The following is an 18,549-nucleotide window of genomic DNA, read 5'->3' as shown; positions in this document are numbered from 1 at the left end:
CTCTGTAAATAACATTTTACAATATTCACTTAATTTATGAAATAAAAAGGAAATTAAGCCGGGTGTGGTGGCTCACGCCTGTAATCCTAGCACTCTGGGAGGCCGAGGCGGGCGGATTGCTCGAGGTCAGGAGTTCGAAACCAGCCTGAGCAAGACCCCGTCTCTACTAAAAATAGAAAGAAATTAATTGACCAACTAAAAAATATATATACAAAAAATTAGCTGGGCATGGTGGTGCATGCCTATAGTCCCAGCTACTTGGGAGGCTGAGGCAGGAGGATCACTTGAGCCAGGAGATTGAGGTTGCTGTGAGCTAGGCTGACGCCACGGCACTCACTCTAGCCTGGGCAACAAAATGAGACTCTGTCTCAAAAAAAAAAAAAAGGAAATTAAGATATCTTTTATTCCACATGAATGGTTGTAAAAGAAGATATCTTTTTTTTTTTTTTTTTTTTTTTTTTTTTGCGCTGAGAGCATTTGCTTATGTGGACAAACATGGATTTCCTATTTGGCATCTGTTTTGAAACAAGTAGGCCCTAAAGCTGCCCAAGGTGGAGAACCTCATGAGAGCTGGGATCTCAGAGAACTATGAGCTCAGGTAAGGATAAGCCAGAAGATTGCAGAGATGTTTAGAATGCTGAAGGGATCAAGAGATCAAAGGACAGAAAAGAAAATTGACCCTGAGAATTTTGGTCATAGGCTGGCCCTTGGTGGCCGTTTGCAGCCAGCTTCATATCATCTGTGTGATGCAGGGTACTTCTGAGACGTCTGGCAGAAACGGGTACAAATCTTGGAAGATTTGTCATCTAGAATCCCCACAAATAATTTGTCAGGCAGTGGGTAATACACAAACACTCATGGGATTAAAGCAACAAGAACACAGAGGCTTCAGGTGGTGAAACTGTCAATCACAGATTATAATACAACATTTATTTTAAACCATGTTTAACATTTTTAAAAGAAAAGCTTGGAATTATAAGTAGGGAACTCAACATTGTAAAAAAGAAAAAAAAAGTGGCCTAGCAGATGGGAAAGAAAAAACCCACCAATAAAATCTAGAAATGGAAAATACAATAACTAAAAACTAAATGCTCAATGGCTGGGTTAAATAGCAGCTTAGACATAGCTAAAGAAAGATTGAACTAGAGCTGGACCAGAAAAATAGCACAGAAACGAAAACAAGAAAATATGAAAGGTTTTGGAGGCTAGAGTAAGAAGATCTAACATACATTTCATTGGCATCCCAGAATCAATAGAGAATAGTGCAAAGACAATATTTAAAGACATGATGGATAAAAATTCCGAACTGATAACAGACACCAATGAGTTCTAAGCAGGATAAATAAAAAGAAATGTACACTTAGACACATTGAGGGCTAGGTGCCCAGCTCTGTGATCCTGGGCACTTGATTTCTATAAAGCTCAGTTTCTTAATCTGAAAAAAGAATACCACTAACGGTTCAAAAGATTAATAGGTAAGGCATGCTCAACAATTGTTATTTACCAAATACACTGATAGCTCCTTCACAGTGTGAACCTGGGGGAGCCCAGGTTTGGAGTATGAATAAGAACTTCAGAGGGGCCTGCTGGCTTGCTTGGGGACCCCGGGAAATATCAGTTTGCCAGGCACCTGCAGCCTCATCTGGAAAATGAGTCTAATAATCCTTTCCCCAGATGCAAGCCAAAAATGTGCATAAACCAATTGAAAGCTTCAGGCTACTTTTTGTCAATAAACTGTTGACCAGCACAGGCGTTTTTTTGGAAGGGAGGTAGGACATGCAGTTGGGAGCACAGCTGTGGGTGGGAATCTGGGCTCTGTAAACAACTGGCTCGCACGGAGGTCTCAGCCACATGCCCTGCAGAATGAGAACTGAAGTTGTCACCTACCTCCAGATTTGGGGGGAGACTAAATGAGTTGACATATGTAAAGTGTGCCTGGCACACAGCACACACCAGATAAATGTTAGCGACTATGGAAGAACCTGAATCGAGGACCTTCTGTTTATCCTCTCTCATTTGATACCCAGAGCTTCAGCCTGGAAGGCCAGCGCTCGCCTTCACTATTTAATAACCTCTATCCTGGCCTGGCATCCCTGCTGCCTGCCAAGTCTCCCTGTAAGTCACAAAAGCAGCAGACACAGAGCCTGGAACAGGACTTCTAGGTTCCCTCCATCGTAGGATCCTCCTAGGCCAGGCGTGGTGGCTGTGTAATCCTAGCAGGAGGCCGAGGCAGGAGGATCCCTTGAGCTCAGGAGTTCCAGACCAGTCTGAGCAAGAGCGAGACCCTGTCTCTACTAAAAATAGAAAAAATTAGCCGGGCATGGTGGCACACACCTGTAGTCCCAGCTACTTGGGAGGCTGAGGCAGGAGGATCCCTTGAGCCCAGGAGTTTGAGGTTGCTGTGAGCTAGGCTGATGCCACAGCACACTAGCCTGGGCAACAGAGCAAGACCCTGCCTCAAAAACAAAACAAAACAAAAAACCAGATGTATAATTTGCAAATACTTTGTAATTAAAAAAAAAAAAAAAGGATTCTTTTGAGTAAGTTTGCTGAGCAGCTGGGTATGCACCAAAACGTATCTTTAAGGACAGAGTGTCCCAAACTCTGTTCGCCATGAGACTCCTTCAAGTATTTGTAAGAGTCCCAGCTGCTCCCAAGCATTCTGGTCCAGGAGGTCTGGGTGGAACCTGGGAGTCTATTATCTTTTAATGAGCACCCCAGATAAGTCTGAAAAGTAGGTAGGGTTGGGAACTACTTCCTCACTGATTATATCCACCGCCTCACACTGCTGTACCCACCGAGAAAGATGGCATGCTCTGACTACTTTGCAGTGAATCTAGATCTGTCTTAACCATTTCTATCATAAATGTTCTCCAACTTTTGAAACCCAGTGTTTCCCAAAGTATCTTCCAAGGTACCCTAGTTCTATGAACTGTTTCCCAGTAAAGGGGTTCCATAGTGAAATACTTTTAGAAACCCTGCATTCTCCACCTTCTCTTGAAAATTCATATTGTGCAGTGAGGAAACTCATTTAATGTCTCACCTGCTTGATTTCTGACCTCCTTTTTCATGTAATACCTATTTGCTAGTTTTGCAGAGTATGGTGGGGGTTTTTTGTTTTGTTTTGTTTTGTTTTTGAGAGGGGCTCTTGCTATGTTGCTCAAGTTGTATTCAAACTCCTGGGCTTAAGCGATCCTCTTGCCTCAGCCTCCCTAGTCACTGGGACTACAGGAGTGCGCCACCATGCCCAGCTTATGCAAAATATGTTTTGCAGAAACACTGGTTTACTGCCCCTTGGGTCTGGCAGAATCTGGGATTGCTAAGTGTCAGCTTCTATCTCCTCTGTTTCTGTTTACGAGCACATCCTCTGTCAGCCCACATGGGAGTTAGGTTAGGACTGGTGCAGTAGCAAGGCTGCCATTCTGTAGAACGAATGGAGACAAAAAAAAGTTAGCCACAGAGAATTCATTTGGTTGGATGGTCTGGATGCTCCAGACGCCAGTCCATGGTTTGGTGACCAGAAGAACATCGTTTGGCTCCTGAAGACCTTCAGACCGAGTGTTTACGGCAGGGCAGGGCCAAGTTCTTATTCCTTTAGCTCTCACCCCACAGTGGTCTCTTGAGACAGTCAAAGGAAAGAGAGTCTTCAATTGTAGCACAAGTAGGAGCCAAAGGCAGGAAATGTCAAGCCAGCACGCCAGGGGTGAGCCAGCCTGAGCTCCCCTGGCTGCAGTTGCCCGTAGCATGTCCCCTGCTGGGCACTTCTCCCTCAGAATAATGTCCACCTGGGCGTCGGGCCAGCAGGCTAGAGCCCCAGGTATTCAGCCAGGAACACGGCGAGGATGCGGCTCAGGTTGTATATCGTGGGCGGGTGGAGATTGGCCTCAGTGTCCGAAGGCGTGTGCCAGACAGAGGGGAAGGGCGTGGAGATGAGATGGAGCACGGGGACCCCTGAATGTGAGAGAGGAGACTCCATCAGGCCCGCTGCGGCCAGCCACTGACCCAGGAGCCCAGGCCCAGGCTCTGGGTAACCCCGTTTCCCCTGCATACACTGGGGGAAGATGCTCTGTTTTTTTTTTTTTAATTTTTATTTATTTTTTGAGACAGAGTCTCACTTTCTTGCCCAGACTAGAGTGAGTGCCATGGCATCAGCCTAGCTCACAGCAACCTCAAACTCCTGGGATCAAGCGATCCTCCTGCCTCAGCCTCCCAAGTAGCTGGGACTACAGGCATGCACCACCGTGCCTGGCTAATTTTTTTTTCTATATATATTAGTTGGCCAATTAATTTCTATTTTTGGTAGAGGCGGGGTCTCGCTCAGGCTGGCTTTGAACTCCTGACCTCAAGCAATCTGCCCGCCTCAGCCTCCCAGAGTGCTAGGATTACAGGAGTGAGCCACCGCGCCCGGCTCTGTTTTGGCACTTTAAGAACTCTGAACCCTGATTTTAAGTGTGTGAGAGTACATATTAGTTTAACAAAAAATGCAATATATCTATTGTTTTCATTACATAAATTAGAGACACTCAAAACTTAATGGATTTTGGGCCGAGAGTGGTGGCTCACGCTTGTAATCCTAGCACTCTGGGAGGCCGAGGTGGGTGGATCGCTCAAGGTCAGGAGTTCAAAACTAGCCGGAGCAAGAGCCGAGACACCAACTCTACTAAAAAATATAGAAAGAAATTAATTGGCCAACTGAAAACACATAGAAAAAATTAGCCAGGCATGGTGGTGCATGTCTGTAGTCCCAGCTACTCAGGAGGCTAAGGAGTTTGAGGTTGCTGTGAGCTAGGCTGATGCCACAGCACTCTAGCCTGGGCAACAGAGTGAGACTCTGTCTCAAAAAAAATAAATAAATAAAATAATGGATTTTGGAGAGACCAAAAGATGAGGAAGATGTCCTTGAGTCCCTGACCCTCCTTGCAAAGTATGTTAGCCTCTTTTTCTCTTTAATAATTGCCCTTATGCATAACTTGCTGTATTCCAGGCCCTAATGTAGGGCTGGCTACACACACACACACACACACCCCATTTTCTCCTGACAATAAATCCTTTAAGGTAGGTAAGGGGGTACTTACTTACCCCCCTATTTACAGATGTGGAAACTGAGGCAGGCAAGAGTGAAACAGAGGCAGGCAAAGTGATCAATAAACGGGCCATTGTAAGGAATGCATATTTGTTGAATGACTAAATTATAGAGTACAAATTTTAAAAGCAGTTTTTAGCTCTTACTATATGCTAAGCACTGTGTAAGTAGGCATTTTATAGACCTAATCTCATAATCACGGACCTGTGATTATGAAGGTTGTATGTATATGTATTGTCATTTTCCAGAAGAAACGGGGCTCAGAGAGGCTAAATGATTTGCCAAGTAATTAGGTCAGCCAGTGGTAAACCACAGATCCTAGAATCCAGACCTGTCTTGGTCTACATTCTGTTTTTGTTTGTTTTGTTTTGAGACAGAGTCTCACTCTGTTGCCCGGGCTAGAGTGCTGTGGCGTCAGCCTAGCTCATAGCAACCTCAAACTCCTGGGCTCAAGCGATCCTCCTGCCTCAGCCTCCCGAGTAGCTGGGACTACAGGTGTGTGCCACCATGCCCGGCTAATTTTTTCTGTATATTTTTAGTTGGCCAATTAATTTCTTTTTGTTTTTAATAGAGACGGGGTCTCACTCTTGCTCAGGCTGGTTTCGACCTCCTGACCTGGAGCCATCCGCCTGCCTTGGCTTCCCAGAGTGCTAGGATTACAGGTGTGAGCCACCTTGCCCAACCTAAAACCTACATTCTTTTTTTTTTTTTTTTTGAGACAGAGTCTCACTTTCTTGCCCAGGCTAGAGTGAGTGCCGTGGCGTCAGCCTGGCTCACAGCAACCTCAATCTCCTGGGCTCAGCGATCCTACTGCCTCAGCCTCCCTAGTAGCTGGGACTACAGGCATGTGCCACCATGCCCGGCTAATTTTTTTTATATAGATATTAGTTGGCCAATTAATTTCTTTCTGTTTATAGTAGAGACGGGGTCTCGCTCAGGCTGGTTTTGAACTCCTGACCTGGAGCAATCCGCCCGCCTCGGCCTCCCAGAGTGCTAGGATTACAGGCGTGAGCCACCGCGCCCGGCCTAAAACCTACATTCTTAATACTTCTCCCTGATGTTTTCTTTTTTTTTTTTTTTTTGAGACAGAGCCTTGCTTTGTTGCCCAGGCTAGAGTGAGTGCTGTGGCATCAGCCTAGCTCACAGTAACCTCAAACTCCTGGGCTCAAGCAATCCTGCTGCCTCAGCCTCCTTCCTGAGTAGCTGGGACTACAGGCATGCGCCACCATGCCTGGCTAATTTTTTCTATATATATTAGTTGGTCAATTAATTTCTTTCTGTTTATAGTAGAGATGGGGTCTCGCTCTTGCTGAGGCTGGTTTCAAACTCCTGACCTTGAGCAATCCACCCGCCTTGGCCTCCCAGAGTGTTAGGATTACAGGCGTGAGCCACTGCGCCCGGCCCTCCCAGATGTTTTCAACCCTGGCTGTATATCAAAATCATATGGCAACTTTGTAAAAATCATGCAGAGGTCCAAGATTGGGTTCAGAAAGCCTAAAATATGATTAGATATTTTTCTTTTGTTGCTTTATTTAAATATTCTTTGACTTTTTTAAATTAAATTTTTTCTCCCCCCCCTCACTTTTTTGTCATTTTTTTTCCCTGTTGGTTACAAATGAAAAATATTTTTTTCTTTACGGTTTTTTTTTTTTTTTTTTTGAGACAGAGTCTCACTCTTGCCCGGGCTAGAGTGCCGTGGTGTCAGCCTAGCTCACAGCAACTTCAAACTCCTGGACTCAAGTGATCCTCTTGCCTCAGCCTCGCAAGTAGCTGGGACTACAGGCATGCGCCACCATGCCCGGCTAATTTTTTATATATATTTTTAATTGTCCAGCTAATTTCTTTCTATTTTTAGTAGAGATAGGGTCTCGCTTTTGCTCAGGCTGGTCGCAAACTCCTGAGCTCAAACGATCTGCCCATCTTGGCCTCCCAGAGTGCTAGGATTACAGGCGTGAGCCACTGCACCCGGCCTACTTTCTTTCTTTACTTAGAGATGGGGTCTCGCTATGTTGCCCAGGCTAGATTCAAACTCCTGGGCTCAAGCAGTCCTCTCGCCTTGGCCTCCCAAAGTCCTGGAACTACAGGTATGAGCCATTGTACCCAGCCAAGGTATTTATAAGTATTAGGGCATTCAGTCCCCTCAACAATACTCTAAGATAAGAGCTATTGTCCCCATTTTAAAGATGAAAAAAATCAAGGCAAAAAGAGGTTAAGCAACTTGCCACCAGTCCCCAGCCCTGGGAAGGATCGGGGGCCAAGTCAAATTTATGGCTTCCTTGGACCTCCACCCTCCACCCCTCCCTGCATTAAGTACCTCTGCGGAGGAAGGGGATGTGGTCGTCTTCTACAGAGCCAGGGGGCTCCCCGGGTTGGAAGTACATCACTTCCTGGGGATGCGACTGCAGCAGGTTCAAACGGTGTAGACGCCTCTCTGGAGGTGGTGGGGATTAGAGAGCAAGGGTTAGTCCTCAACAGCCCAAGGTCCTCGGCTCACAAATCAGAGGAGGGTCTGTGGTCACCCCAACAAGAATTAATGCCAGTTACTCCTCACTGTGGCCTTACTATGTTGCTGGTCTCATTCAATCCCCCCAAGTCTAGGAGGTAGATGTTATTATTACCATTTGACATGTAGGAAATTGAGGCTCAGAGCGATGAAGCCACTTGTCCAAAGTCACAAAGCTGGTAAGAGGTAGAGCCAGGACTTGGGACCAGGGCTGTGTCACTACAGAGCCCCTGTGTAGTAATCACTATCCTTTTTTTTTTTTTTTTTTTGAGACAGAGTCTCGCTTTGTTGCCCAGGCTAGAGTGAGTCCCGTAGCATCAGCCTAGCTCACAGCAACCTCAAACTCCTGGGCTCAAGTGATCCTCCTGCCTCAGCCTCCCGAGTAGCTGGGACTACAGGCATGCGCCACCATGCCTGGCTGATTTTTTCTATATATATTTGTTGGCCAATTAATTTTTTTCTATTTATAGTAGAGACTGAGTAGCTGGGACTACAGGCATGCACCACCATGCCCGGCTAATTTTTTCTATATATATTAGTTGGCCAATTAATTTCTTTCTGTTTATAGTAGAGATGGGGTCTCACTCTTGCTCAGGCTGGTTTCGAACTCCTGACCTTGAGCAATCCTCCCGCCCCAGAGTGCTAGGATTACAGGTGTGAGCCACCGCGCCCGGCCAGTAATCACTATCCTTTACGGTGGTGGGATCAATTTGCTTCTGCTCTAGCGCTGTAGGGAGACTAGGAAGGTGGGGGGAAGGCTGGATGGGCCTTTGGAGGGAGGGCCCGGCCTCTCCAGCTCTCCCTCCCGCAGCCCAGGCTGGAGCCCGCCTCTCTCTCTGTCCTCACCGATGCTCCTCAGCCGATGGAACCAGCGGAGGGTGCGAGGGAAGTGACTGTAGAAGGTCGGGTTGGCGGCTCCCAGGAGATCGAGAAGCATAAAGAGCTCCTAGGGGAAGAGGCTAGGACTGAAGGGGCCAGCGGGATACTGCCCACCCCGCTTCTCCTTCTCCCTCCCCTGCCGGAACCCAGTGGGACCCCAATCTTACAATAGCCTGGATCCTGGTGGGGCCCGGACTGTGGGGCATGGACTCCATGAGCTGGGCCAGGTGCCGGGAGCCATAAAGGGAGTCCTTGGGCCCCCACTCCTTCAGCGCCTCTTCGCCGTCCAAGAAGAGCAGTTGCAGGGTCACTGGAGCTGCCTGTGGGAGCAGCAGGTGGCCAGGGCCAGCTCAGGGCCAGCCCTCAGCCTCAACCCACCCACATTTCCTGCCTTCTTACACAGCCGAACAGGACAAAGTAGACGTCCTCACTCAGAACATGGTGGCCAAGGACACAGATTTGGAGCCAAACTGCCTGGGATCAAACCCAGACTCAGTTGCTTCATAGCCGAGCAGATGTGGGAAAGCTACTAACTTCTCGAAGCATCAGTTTTGTTATCTATAAATGGATATAATAATGATTCTATCCTTAGGATAGGATTCGAATCCAGGTCTTCAAACAGTTCCTGGTACATAATAACTAACCAAGGGTTAGCTCTGACTATTTTCTTTTTTTTTTTTTTTTTGAGACAGAGTCTCGCTTTGTTGCCCAGGCTAGAGTGAGTGCTGTGGTGTCAGCCTAGCTCACAGCAACCTCAATCTCCTGGGCTCAAGCAATCCTTCTGCCTCAGCCTCTCGAGTAGCTGGGCCTACAGGCACGCACCACCATGCCCGGCTACTTTTTTCTATATATTTTTAGTTGGCCAATCGATTTGTTTCTATTTTTAGTAAAGACAGAGGTCTCGCTCTTGGTCAGGCTGGTTTCGAACTCCTGACCTTGTGCGATCCTTCCTGCCTCAGCCTCCCAGAGTGCTAGGATTACAGGTGTGAGCCACCGCGCCCGGCCTAGACATCCTACTTTATACCAAGTAATATCCTGGGTCCAGGGAATATAGCAGAAAATAGGCCGGGCACGGTGGCTCACGCCTGTAATCCTAGCACTCTGGGAGGCCGAGGCGAGCGGATTGCTCGAGGTCAGGAGTTCCAAACCAGCCTGAGCAAGAGCAAGACCCCATCTCTACTATAAATAGAAAGAAATTAATTGGCCAACTAATATATATATATATATATATATAAAATTAGCCGGGCATGGTGGTGCATGCCTGTAGTCCCAGCTACTCGGGAGGCTGAGGCAGAAGGATTGCTTGAGCCCAGGAGTTTGAGGTTGCTGTGAGCTAGGCTGATGCCATGGCACTCACTCTAGCCTGGGCAACAAAGAGAGACTCTTGTCTCAAAAAAAAATAATAAATAAATAAAAAATTAGCCAGGCATGGTGGCACATGCCTGTAGTCCCAGCTACTCGGGAGGCTGAGGCAGAAGGATTACTTGAGCCCAGGAGTTTGAGGTTGCTGTGAGCTAGGCTGACGTCACGGCACTCACTATAGCCTGGGCAACAAGCGAGACTCTGTCTCAAAAAAAAAAAAAAGAAAACAAAAGTCCCTGCCTTCATGGAACTTATTCTGGTTTGGGAGACAGGCAAACAAATCAACAGAATGTACCATACAGCATGGGATAGTGACAAGGAGTTATTTTAGGGTGGTTGGGAAGGCCTCTTTGAAGAGGTGACATGGGAGTGGACACTTGGATGAAGGACAGGAACCAGCTAAGAAGATACCTGATAAAAGCACAGTCTCTGCAGAGCAAGCAGCAAGTGCAAATGCCCTGAGGTAGGAGTGAACCTTGTGGGTTTGAGGACAGAGGGAGGTGGGTGTAGCTAGGGTGGAGTGAGCCAGGGTGAGGGTGGGAGACGAGATGAGAGAGGTAACAGGACACACCTCATGGGCCGGTATAAGGACTCTGGCTTATGCTTGGAATGAAGGGGGAGCCCTGGGAGAGTTTGGGGCAGAAGGACAGGATCTGACAATCTCTGACATTTGGGAGGTAGAAAGATTGCTGTGGCTCTGTGCCTAGAGTGGAGGTGGGAAAACGAGAAGGATGACAAATGCCCAGGCAAAGGAGGGTGGTGGCTTAAAAAAACAGTGGAGGTGGCCCACCGCCCCTTCCCCCACCCCTGTCCTCACCTGCTCCTTGGCCCTGCTCAGCTCTGGGTCGAGGGCCTGGGCCAGCTCCAGTAGCAGGGCACAGGGCACAGCTGAATCCGTGGCCCCCACAAAGGGGGCCGACCGGGGTGAGAAGAGCTTTGAGTCATAATGGCAGGCGAGTGTAAGGTGACGGGCAGCCCCTGGGTCCAGCGTGGCCACCACGTTGCCAAAGTCCAGTGGCCCCAGAGGTGTCGAGGCTGTGAAGGGATCCAGCTCCACATGCCAGCCTGCTGGCAAGGCCCGCAGCGTGGCCTCCAGGAACTAGTGGCAAGAGAGAGGTGGGAGGGTGGACGGGGACTGGGGAGGAGGAGGGGGTGGGGAGAGGGGCCATGTGACCTGAGCCATGCAGAGCGGTCCTGTACACCTGCAAGTCCCACTCTAGTTTAAATCAGTCCCTTGATACATTTCTGCTGAGTACCTACTAGGTGCCGGATATTGTCTTGATGCCAACAACACTAACCACAGCTTACTCTTAAATAGCTCCCATTATGTGCCAAGCTCTGTTCTAGGGACCCAACAGGGTACGGACTATCAATTAATGATCCCCTTTTGCAGATGAGGAAACTGAGCCCCAGAGAGATTAAGAAACTAGTCCAGGGCTGGGCACCGTGGCTTATCCCTGTAATCCTAGCACTTTGGGAGGCTAAGGCAGGAGGATCGCTTGAGGTCAGGAGTTGGAGACCAGCCTGTGCAAGAGGGAGACCCTGTCTCTACCAAAAAAAAAAAAAAAAAAAAAACAAAACCAAAAAACTCACACCAGAAAAATTAGCTGGGTGTGATGGTGCCTGCCTGCCTGCCTCCCAGCTACTCAGGAGGCTGAGGCAGGAGGATTTCTCGAGTCCAGGAGTTTGAGCTATGATGACTCCACTGCACTCTAGCCCAGAGGACAGAGCGAAACCCTGTCTCAAAAAAAAAAAAAAAAGAAAAGAAACAAACAAACAAACTAGTCCAAGATCACAGTCTAAGAGGATGAAGTAGAATTGGAAATCAAGCAGTATTTAAATGACTCATTGCTTTCAGGGAGGTAATATAATATAGAAACAATACAGCACCAGCTCTGGAACCAACCTGCTTAGGTTCAATGCCCAGGTCTACCATTTACATTATTAGCTGTAGGATCTGGAAAGTACATAACCTCTCTGAGCCTCAGTTTCCCCATCCACATAATGAAAAGCATATTGGTACGCACCTCATACGACTGTTTGTTGCTTGCTCCTAGCACATAGTAGGCTTTTGGCGAGGGCAGTAAGGTGGGCAGTACAGCCTGTTGGTTTGTTACTGGCAGGGGCCTCTCCCATTCCTTAGCAGGCTGGGGGTGTCAGGGATTGGAGGTAGAGCCCTTACCTTTCTGACTTGCAGATTGCCGGGGCTGCCTGGGGTTCGCACAACCAGCAGGGGGCGCAGATAAGTGCCCCAGAGACGCTGCGGGTCCAGTTGTCTCACCACCTTCCGCAGCCGGGTTTCAGGGAGGCTTCCGATTAACGGGGCCTTGGGAGGAAGGTGGGATGGGGAAGAGAATGAGAGCAACCCCATTCCGATCCTGCCCCAGGCGCCGTGGCCCCAAGGAGCCCCGGTTCCTCTTCGTAATCTGTGGCCTCTAGCATCGGGGACTTTTAGGATAATTCCTGGACTCAGGAATTCCTGGTCCAGCCTACCTCAATCGTGATGGGGATATCGAGGCCCAGTTAGAGAGAGGAGAGAGAAGAAGGGACTCTTCCAAATAGCTGACTTAAGGCTAGAACCTCGAGCTCCCAGTCTTATTACTCCAGACCCTTCCTCTTGAGGAAGAGCTGCTATCACAGAACAAGCCCGAAGCCTTATTCCTTTGGTAAGGGGCATGCGCTCAAATGACGGAGACGGTGGCACCTGCGGCTAGGGCCGTGCGATAAAGCCACGTCAACCCCAGACGTCGGGGAAGAGGAGGGAATGAGGGTTCCCGCGATGCCTGGGTCCCTGCCGGCCTCACCCGCAGCTCCCTGCCCGGCGGCAGCTCCTCAGTCCTGCGGTGCCAGCCGCTCCAGATGGTGTAGAACGCCGAGCCCACGGCCAGCGCCAGCAGCAGCAGGGGCAAGAGCTGCCCCCGCGCCAGCAGGCGGCGCTTCGGCGGTGAGGGTGCCCCCGTGAGGCTACGTTCCCCGGGTCGCAGCCGGGACCGCCCGCGGCCCCCGGAACGCATGGCAGCTCTGCCCAGAAACCGCCCCGGGGCCGCGGATTGAGTTAAGGCCGGGCCCAGTTCCACCCCATGGAATCAATGGACCAATGAGCAGCAAGAGCGACGGCACCATCCCACCCCCTAGCGAGCACTGAAACCAATGGTAACTATGACCTTGAGGACACGCCCCCCCCCAACCTCCCTGGGGTTTTAGGGTTGTTCCCCTGAGGATTGCACGCCCCACCCCAAAGGGAGCGCGAGAAGGGTAGGCTCCGCCTTTGGAGGGAAAGCCAATGAGCAGCGTGAGATCGTGGAAAACATTCGACCTCTTGGGCACAGGTCCATGCCCATCCCGGATGTAGGCAAGGGATTGGTTGCGCCGGGTCGGAAAGATCAATAGACACGTCAATGAGCGGTCCCTGGGGTGGACAAGGGGCGGTGCCTACAGCAGAAGCGAGGAGCGGATTGGCTTCGCGGAAGCCACGCCCCCGAAGGCAGGTTCGGCGGGCATTTGGAAATGGCGTGTCATTTTCCTCCTTTGACTTACACCATTCTGTAACGAAATGGTTTGAATCAAACCCCCTCTCTTTTTCTCTCCATTGTCGTGGACATCTGCGTCGTATGGTCCTGAATGGCCTAGAACCACTACTCGAGGCTTTTATCCCATCATTGTTCTCGGAGGGGCGGGGATCACTATGGCAACAGGCCACGCCCCCGCCTACTGGTAGGTTTGCGCAGGCGCCCACGGAAGTGGGCCTCAGGAAGCGGAAGTCCCGCCTGTCTCGCGCTCTCTTTCCTCAGAAGCAGAAAAGCAACGCGGAGAAAGGAGTGACCTGAGAACACAGCCACCACCATGTGAGCCTGGGCCGGGCTTAGGCGGCGGGAGTGCGGTTGAGGGTGTAAATTTAGCCGATTAACGGTGGAAGGGGGTGAGCAGAGCTAGGGACGGAGGCGGAGATTTTAGGGATAAAGTGGTGTCCTCATCTCCTGATGAGTTTGGGAACCAGCATGGGGCCTTTGACGGATCATGAGTTCTGGAGACTGAACAGCTTTTTCAGATAACGGGCTGGGGATTTTCCTAGATAATTAGTCCCGTTGAAATGATTATTAAAGGGAAGCGATTTTACGAATAAAGAACCTGGGAGGAGGGCAGTAGGGACTTTTAAGAATAATGAAGCAAGGGATTTATCAGGATAATTTCAGCGGGAAACGGGTGTCTTTTCGACCTAATTCGCGACTTTTACGGGTGACAAGTTGCTGGCAAGATTTTGCATACTTATTCTTTCAGCAAATATTATTAATACATTGATTGTTCATGTATCAGGCACTGCTTTAGACAGGCATGATACATCAGTGAATGAGACCCACCCGCCCCCACGGAAAAAATCTCTTTCTACAGCTTATGGGAGGGAAGGGAGACAGGCAATAAATAGAATAATAAATAAAATAAAGTATATAGTGTGTTGGGTGATCAAGGCTGTGACTAAAGAAGCAGTTGAGCAGGGTGAAAACAATGGGAAGTGCCAATGACTTAATAACTAGCACAGAAGGACTCATGGGGAAGGCATCACTTTAGCAAAGACCTGAAGAAAGTGAACCATGCAGGTATTTGACACTTTCGGGCAGAAGGAAAAATCAAATGCAGAGGCTCTAAGGTGAAAGTTTGCCTCGGTTTTTCAAGGACCACCCAGAACACCACTGTGGCTGGAGGGGAGTGAGAGAGGGGGCAGATGTAGGGCATTGCAAAAAGTTTGGGTTTTACCTTTTACACTGAGATGGCAGCCATGGAAGGATTTTGAAGAGTGACCTGATATGATTTAGGTTTTAGCACAACTCTTCAGACTGTTATGTGGAGAAGAGATTGTCAGGGAACATGGGTGGAGGCAGGGAGATCAGTAAGACTCCAGGAGAGAGATGATGGAGGCTTGGGCCATGGTAAGAAATGGCCATTTGCTGACAGATTTGCTAAAGCATGTAAGAGAGAGAGGAAGAGGACTATCAATAGAAACGGAGGAAACTGTGGATAGGGTAGGTTGGGCGACCTGGAGCTCAACCTGAGACATGCAAAATTGAAAATGTCTGTTAGGCATCCAAGTGGTGATGCCAAAAGAGGACACTGAGTAGGAGGATGGATGTGTGCAGCAAGGTTGGGGAGTTACTGGGGGTGAGGTCCTGGCCACCCATGCTCCCTACCCCAACCCCTCTCACCTAAGGTTTCCATACTTTCCCATTCAGGAGCCTCCTCAACAAGCCCAAGAGTGAAATGACCCCAGAGGAGCTACAAAAGAGGGAGGAGGAAGAATTTAACACTGGTCCACTATCTGTGCTCACACAGTCGGTCAAGAACAACACTCAAGTGCTTATCAATTGCCGCAATAACAAGAAACTCCTGGGCCGTGTGAAGGCCTTTGATAGGTGAGTGCAGGGTCTCGGGAGGTGTTTTATCCAACCCTGGAGAAGCAGCCCCAGCTCCAGAAGCCTGGGGTGTAAGCATCTTAAAAGCCCAAGGTGTGACCGTCTCATTGGCCCTCCAGCTGTGCTGTGCAGTGGTTATAGACTTGTTCTTGGGAGAGCCAGTCCACCTGTGTTCATGTCCCACCTCTGCCTCTTAGCATCCAGGTGACCTTGAGTGAGTGACTGTCTTGTTTGTTCACTGGCAGTAGTCAATCAGAAGGGCTTTATCTGAAGAGGCAACAGTGAACAAACCTAAATAAGATGAAGGAGCAAGCTAGGATCTGTGTGTTTCAGCCAGAATAAACAAACAGCAAGTGATTTTTCATCCCTGGATTTCAGTTTCCTTATCTGAAAAATGTACATCATAATACCCCCCAACCCTTTTTTTTTTTGGACACAGGGTCTCACTCTGTTGCCCAGGCTACAGTGTAATGGTGTCATCATAGCTCACAGCAACCTCAACTCTTGGGCTAAAGTGATCCTCCTGCCTTAGCCTCCCGAGTAGCTGGGACTACAGATGCACACCACCATGCCTGGCTAATTTTTTCTATTTTCTGTAGAGACATGGTCTCACTTGCTCCGTCTGGTCTCGAACTCCTGGCCTCAAGCGACCCTCCCTCCTCAGCCTCCCAAAGTGCTAGTATTACAGGCCTGAGCTACTGCACAAACCCCAGGAGATCTTTTTTTAATTACTGCTAACGGCATGCCACATAGTTTTAGACCTTGGTTTTTGTTTTTGTTTTGTTTGGGTTTTTTGAGACAGTCTCACTCTGTTGCCCAAGCTAGAGTGCTGTGGTGTCAGCATAGTTCACAGCAACCTCAAACTCCTGGGCTCAAGTGATCCTCATGCCTCAGCCTCCCAAGTAGCTGGGACTACGGCCATGCGCCACCATGCCCGGCTAATTTTTTCTATATATATTTTTAGTTGTCCAGCTAATTTCTATTTTTAGTAGAGACAGTGTCTCGCTCTTGCTCAGGCTGGTCTTGAATTCCTGAGCTCAATCCACCCACATCACCCTCCCAGAGTGCTAGGATTATAGGCGTGAGCCACCACACTGACCTAGGCCTTGGGTTTTTTCACTTAACAATATAATTTGGAAATGTTTCCATATTGGTATGCTACTTTTCTTTTTATAATACTTTTTTTCTGAAACTTGTAATACATTCACATGATTCCCAAAACAGCAATAATAGTCTAGTGAAAATCTCCATCAGGCCTGTTTCCAGTTTACCTAGGCCAGCCTCCTGCCACCACTTTGCAGGTATCTTTCAAAGATTCTGTATTGTAGGAGCAAATGGGCAGTGTGTATGATTCTTCTATCCCCTTTTTTCCCTTCTAACCATGACTTCCAGCCAGCCAGGGTGGTTTACGCCTGTAATCCTAGCACTCTGGGAGGCCGAGGCGATTAGCTGGGCATGGTGGCGCATGCTTGTAGTCCTAGCTACTTGGGAGGCTGAGGCAGGAGGATTGCTTGAGCCCAGGAGTTTGAGGTTGCTGTGAGATAAGCTGATGCCAGGGCAACAGAAGTGAGACTCTGTCTCAAAAATAAACAAATAAACATGACTTCCCAGGCCTGGGCAGTGGGTCACACTTGTCATCCTAGCACTCTGGGAGGCCGAGCCAGGAGGATCCCTTGAGCTCAGGAGTTCAAGACCAGCCTGAGCAAGAGCGAGAACCCATCTCTATATACAAATAAATAAATAAATAAACAAACAAACATGACTTTCCATACATACTTTTCCACTTTTTTGCCTCACAGTATCTCCTGGAGGTTATTCCATACAAAGCATGGAGAGCTTCCTTATTGTTTTCATTTTTTCTTACCATGCAGTAATATTTGTATCAGATGTATGCACTTTGGCTTGGTTAAACCAGCAGCCTCCAACAGCTGCCCGTCCTACATCTCCCATCCCTTCTTCATCTCCCTTGCCTCCCCACGCTTCTTCACCATTAACAGTAGATACTCTGCAAGCGTTTGTTGAATGAGCTCATGCTCACTGTTATCACATGTGCCCACCTGGCACCTGAGGATAGGGACAAAGCAGAACTGGAGTGGAGGCCTCAGGTGCCACCTGAAGCCCTCTGCACCCTAGGAGCCGCTGGGTCTCCAAAGAGAAGCAGCTCTTTGCTGCAGCCTGCCTAAACACTTAGCATTAAAAGGCATGAACAGAACCGTTTTGTTTGGCTTTACCCTGTGCTGTGTTCTGAGTGCTTTACCAAAATGTTGTATTAATTCATTTAATCTTCACAACAACCCTATGAGGGAGGTATCATGATAGTCTCCGATTTAGAAAGGAGGAAACTGAGGTACAGAGGGGTGAAATCCTTTGCCTAAGCCTTAACTAAGGACTTGCAGAGGTGGCATTGGAAGCCTGGCCCTCTTGGCCCAGGGCCTGCCCTCTTCCCCAGCCTTTGCTATGGAGGGGACAGCAGTACCGGGCAGAGGAGGCAGTCAGAAGTATCTCCCCTCACTCTCGGGCCTTCCTGCCCCCCCCACCAGGCACTGCAACATGGTGCTGGAGAACGTGAAGGAGATGTGGACTGAGGTCCCCAAGAGTGGCAAGGGGAAGAAGAAGTCCAAGCCGGTCAACAAGGACCGCTACATCTCCAAGATGTTCCTGCGCGGGGACTCAGTCATTGTGGTCCTGAGGAACCCACTTATCGCTGGCAAGTAGGGGCGCCTTCCTGCCGACAGCTTGGTCCCCTGTCCTGTGAACAGCTGCTCTTTGTGATGGCAGTAATAAAGCTGTGTTTTTTTTCTAGTGATATCTGTCTGTTCCAGGGCCTCGTGAGCAGGGCAGACTCAGGAAGGAGGGAAGGCAGTGGGGTGTAGGGCTGAACACTGGGACCAGGACCCCCGAGCAGGTGAAGAGGGCCCAGCTCTGCCCCACCCAGGCCTCCCTTTCCCCATCTGCAAACTGAATAGGTCGGGCTGAAATGATCTCTCATTTGTGATGCTGCAGGAAGTTTCAGCTTTCTTCTATTTTAATTATTTTTTCCATCAGCATACGTCCCCCAAGTGCCCCCTCTGCTCCCATCCCTGTGTTGCAATGCCGGGGACGCAGGCATGCCCAAGAGAGCCCCTGGCCTGCGCTCATGGACAGGAGTAGATAAGCATTGAAAGCAGTCAGTACCCAAATACTGCGAGTGATCGTGGCTAACACCTGAGCTGTTCAGGCGCCAGACTCAACACTTTTCAGACATCCTCCTGATATCTCTGAGGCAGGCCTGTTGATTTATTACCTCCATTTTCCAGAAGAAGACACTGAGGCACATA

At 49.1% G+C, this 18,549-nt stretch overlaps 2 protein-coding genes across 3 annotated transcripts; one reads left to right on the top strand and one right to left on the bottom strand.

Annotated features, from left to right (window-relative positions):
* Positions 1-893: 893 nt before the first annotated feature.
* Positions 894-13,305, bottom strand: QPCTL (glutaminyl-peptide cyclotransferase like). 2 transcript variants are annotated; one of them, XM_012761442.3, is made up of 7 exons: positions 12,632-13,305; positions 12,010-12,153; positions 10,645-10,926; positions 8,633-8,785; positions 8,433-8,532; positions 7,398-7,514; positions 894-3,951 (listed from the first exon to the last, which is right to left on the bottom strand). In XM_012761442.3, the coding sequence occupies exons 1-7, from the start codon at positions 12,839-12,841 to the stop codon at positions 3,806-3,808; spliced, it is 1,152 nt and encodes a 383-aa protein (XP_012616896.1). In that variant the 5' UTR covers positions 12,842-13,305; the 3' UTR covers positions 894-3,805. The 2 variants fall into 2 exon arrangements, with proteins under 2 accessions (XP_012616896.1, XP_075849298.1); XM_075993183.1 differs by lacking the exon at positions 10,645-10,926 and having other exon boundaries at positions 12,632-13,304.
* Positions 13,306-13,514: 209 nt separating this feature from the next.
* Positions 13,515-18,038, top strand: SNRPD2 (small nuclear ribonucleoprotein D2 polypeptide). The gene is made up of 3 exons (XM_012761443.2): positions 13,515-13,672; positions 15,053-15,232; positions 17,773-18,038. Coding segments are annotated over exons 1-3 (357 nt in total). The 5' UTR covers positions 13,515-13,670; the 3' UTR covers positions 17,948-18,038.
* Positions 18,039-18,549: the final 511 nt, after the last annotated feature.

The sequence above is a fragment of the Microcebus murinus genome, chromosome 16 (genome assembly GCF_040939455.1).
Source record: "Microcebus murinus isolate Inina chromosome 16, M.murinus_Inina_mat1.0, whole genome shotgun sequence".
Classification (NCBI taxonomy): Eukaryota; Metazoa; Chordata; class Mammalia; order Primates; family Cheirogaleidae; genus Microcebus; species Microcebus murinus.
Note: the sequence above shows the minus strand (reverse complement) of the source record. Positions and strands in the feature narration are given on the sequence as shown.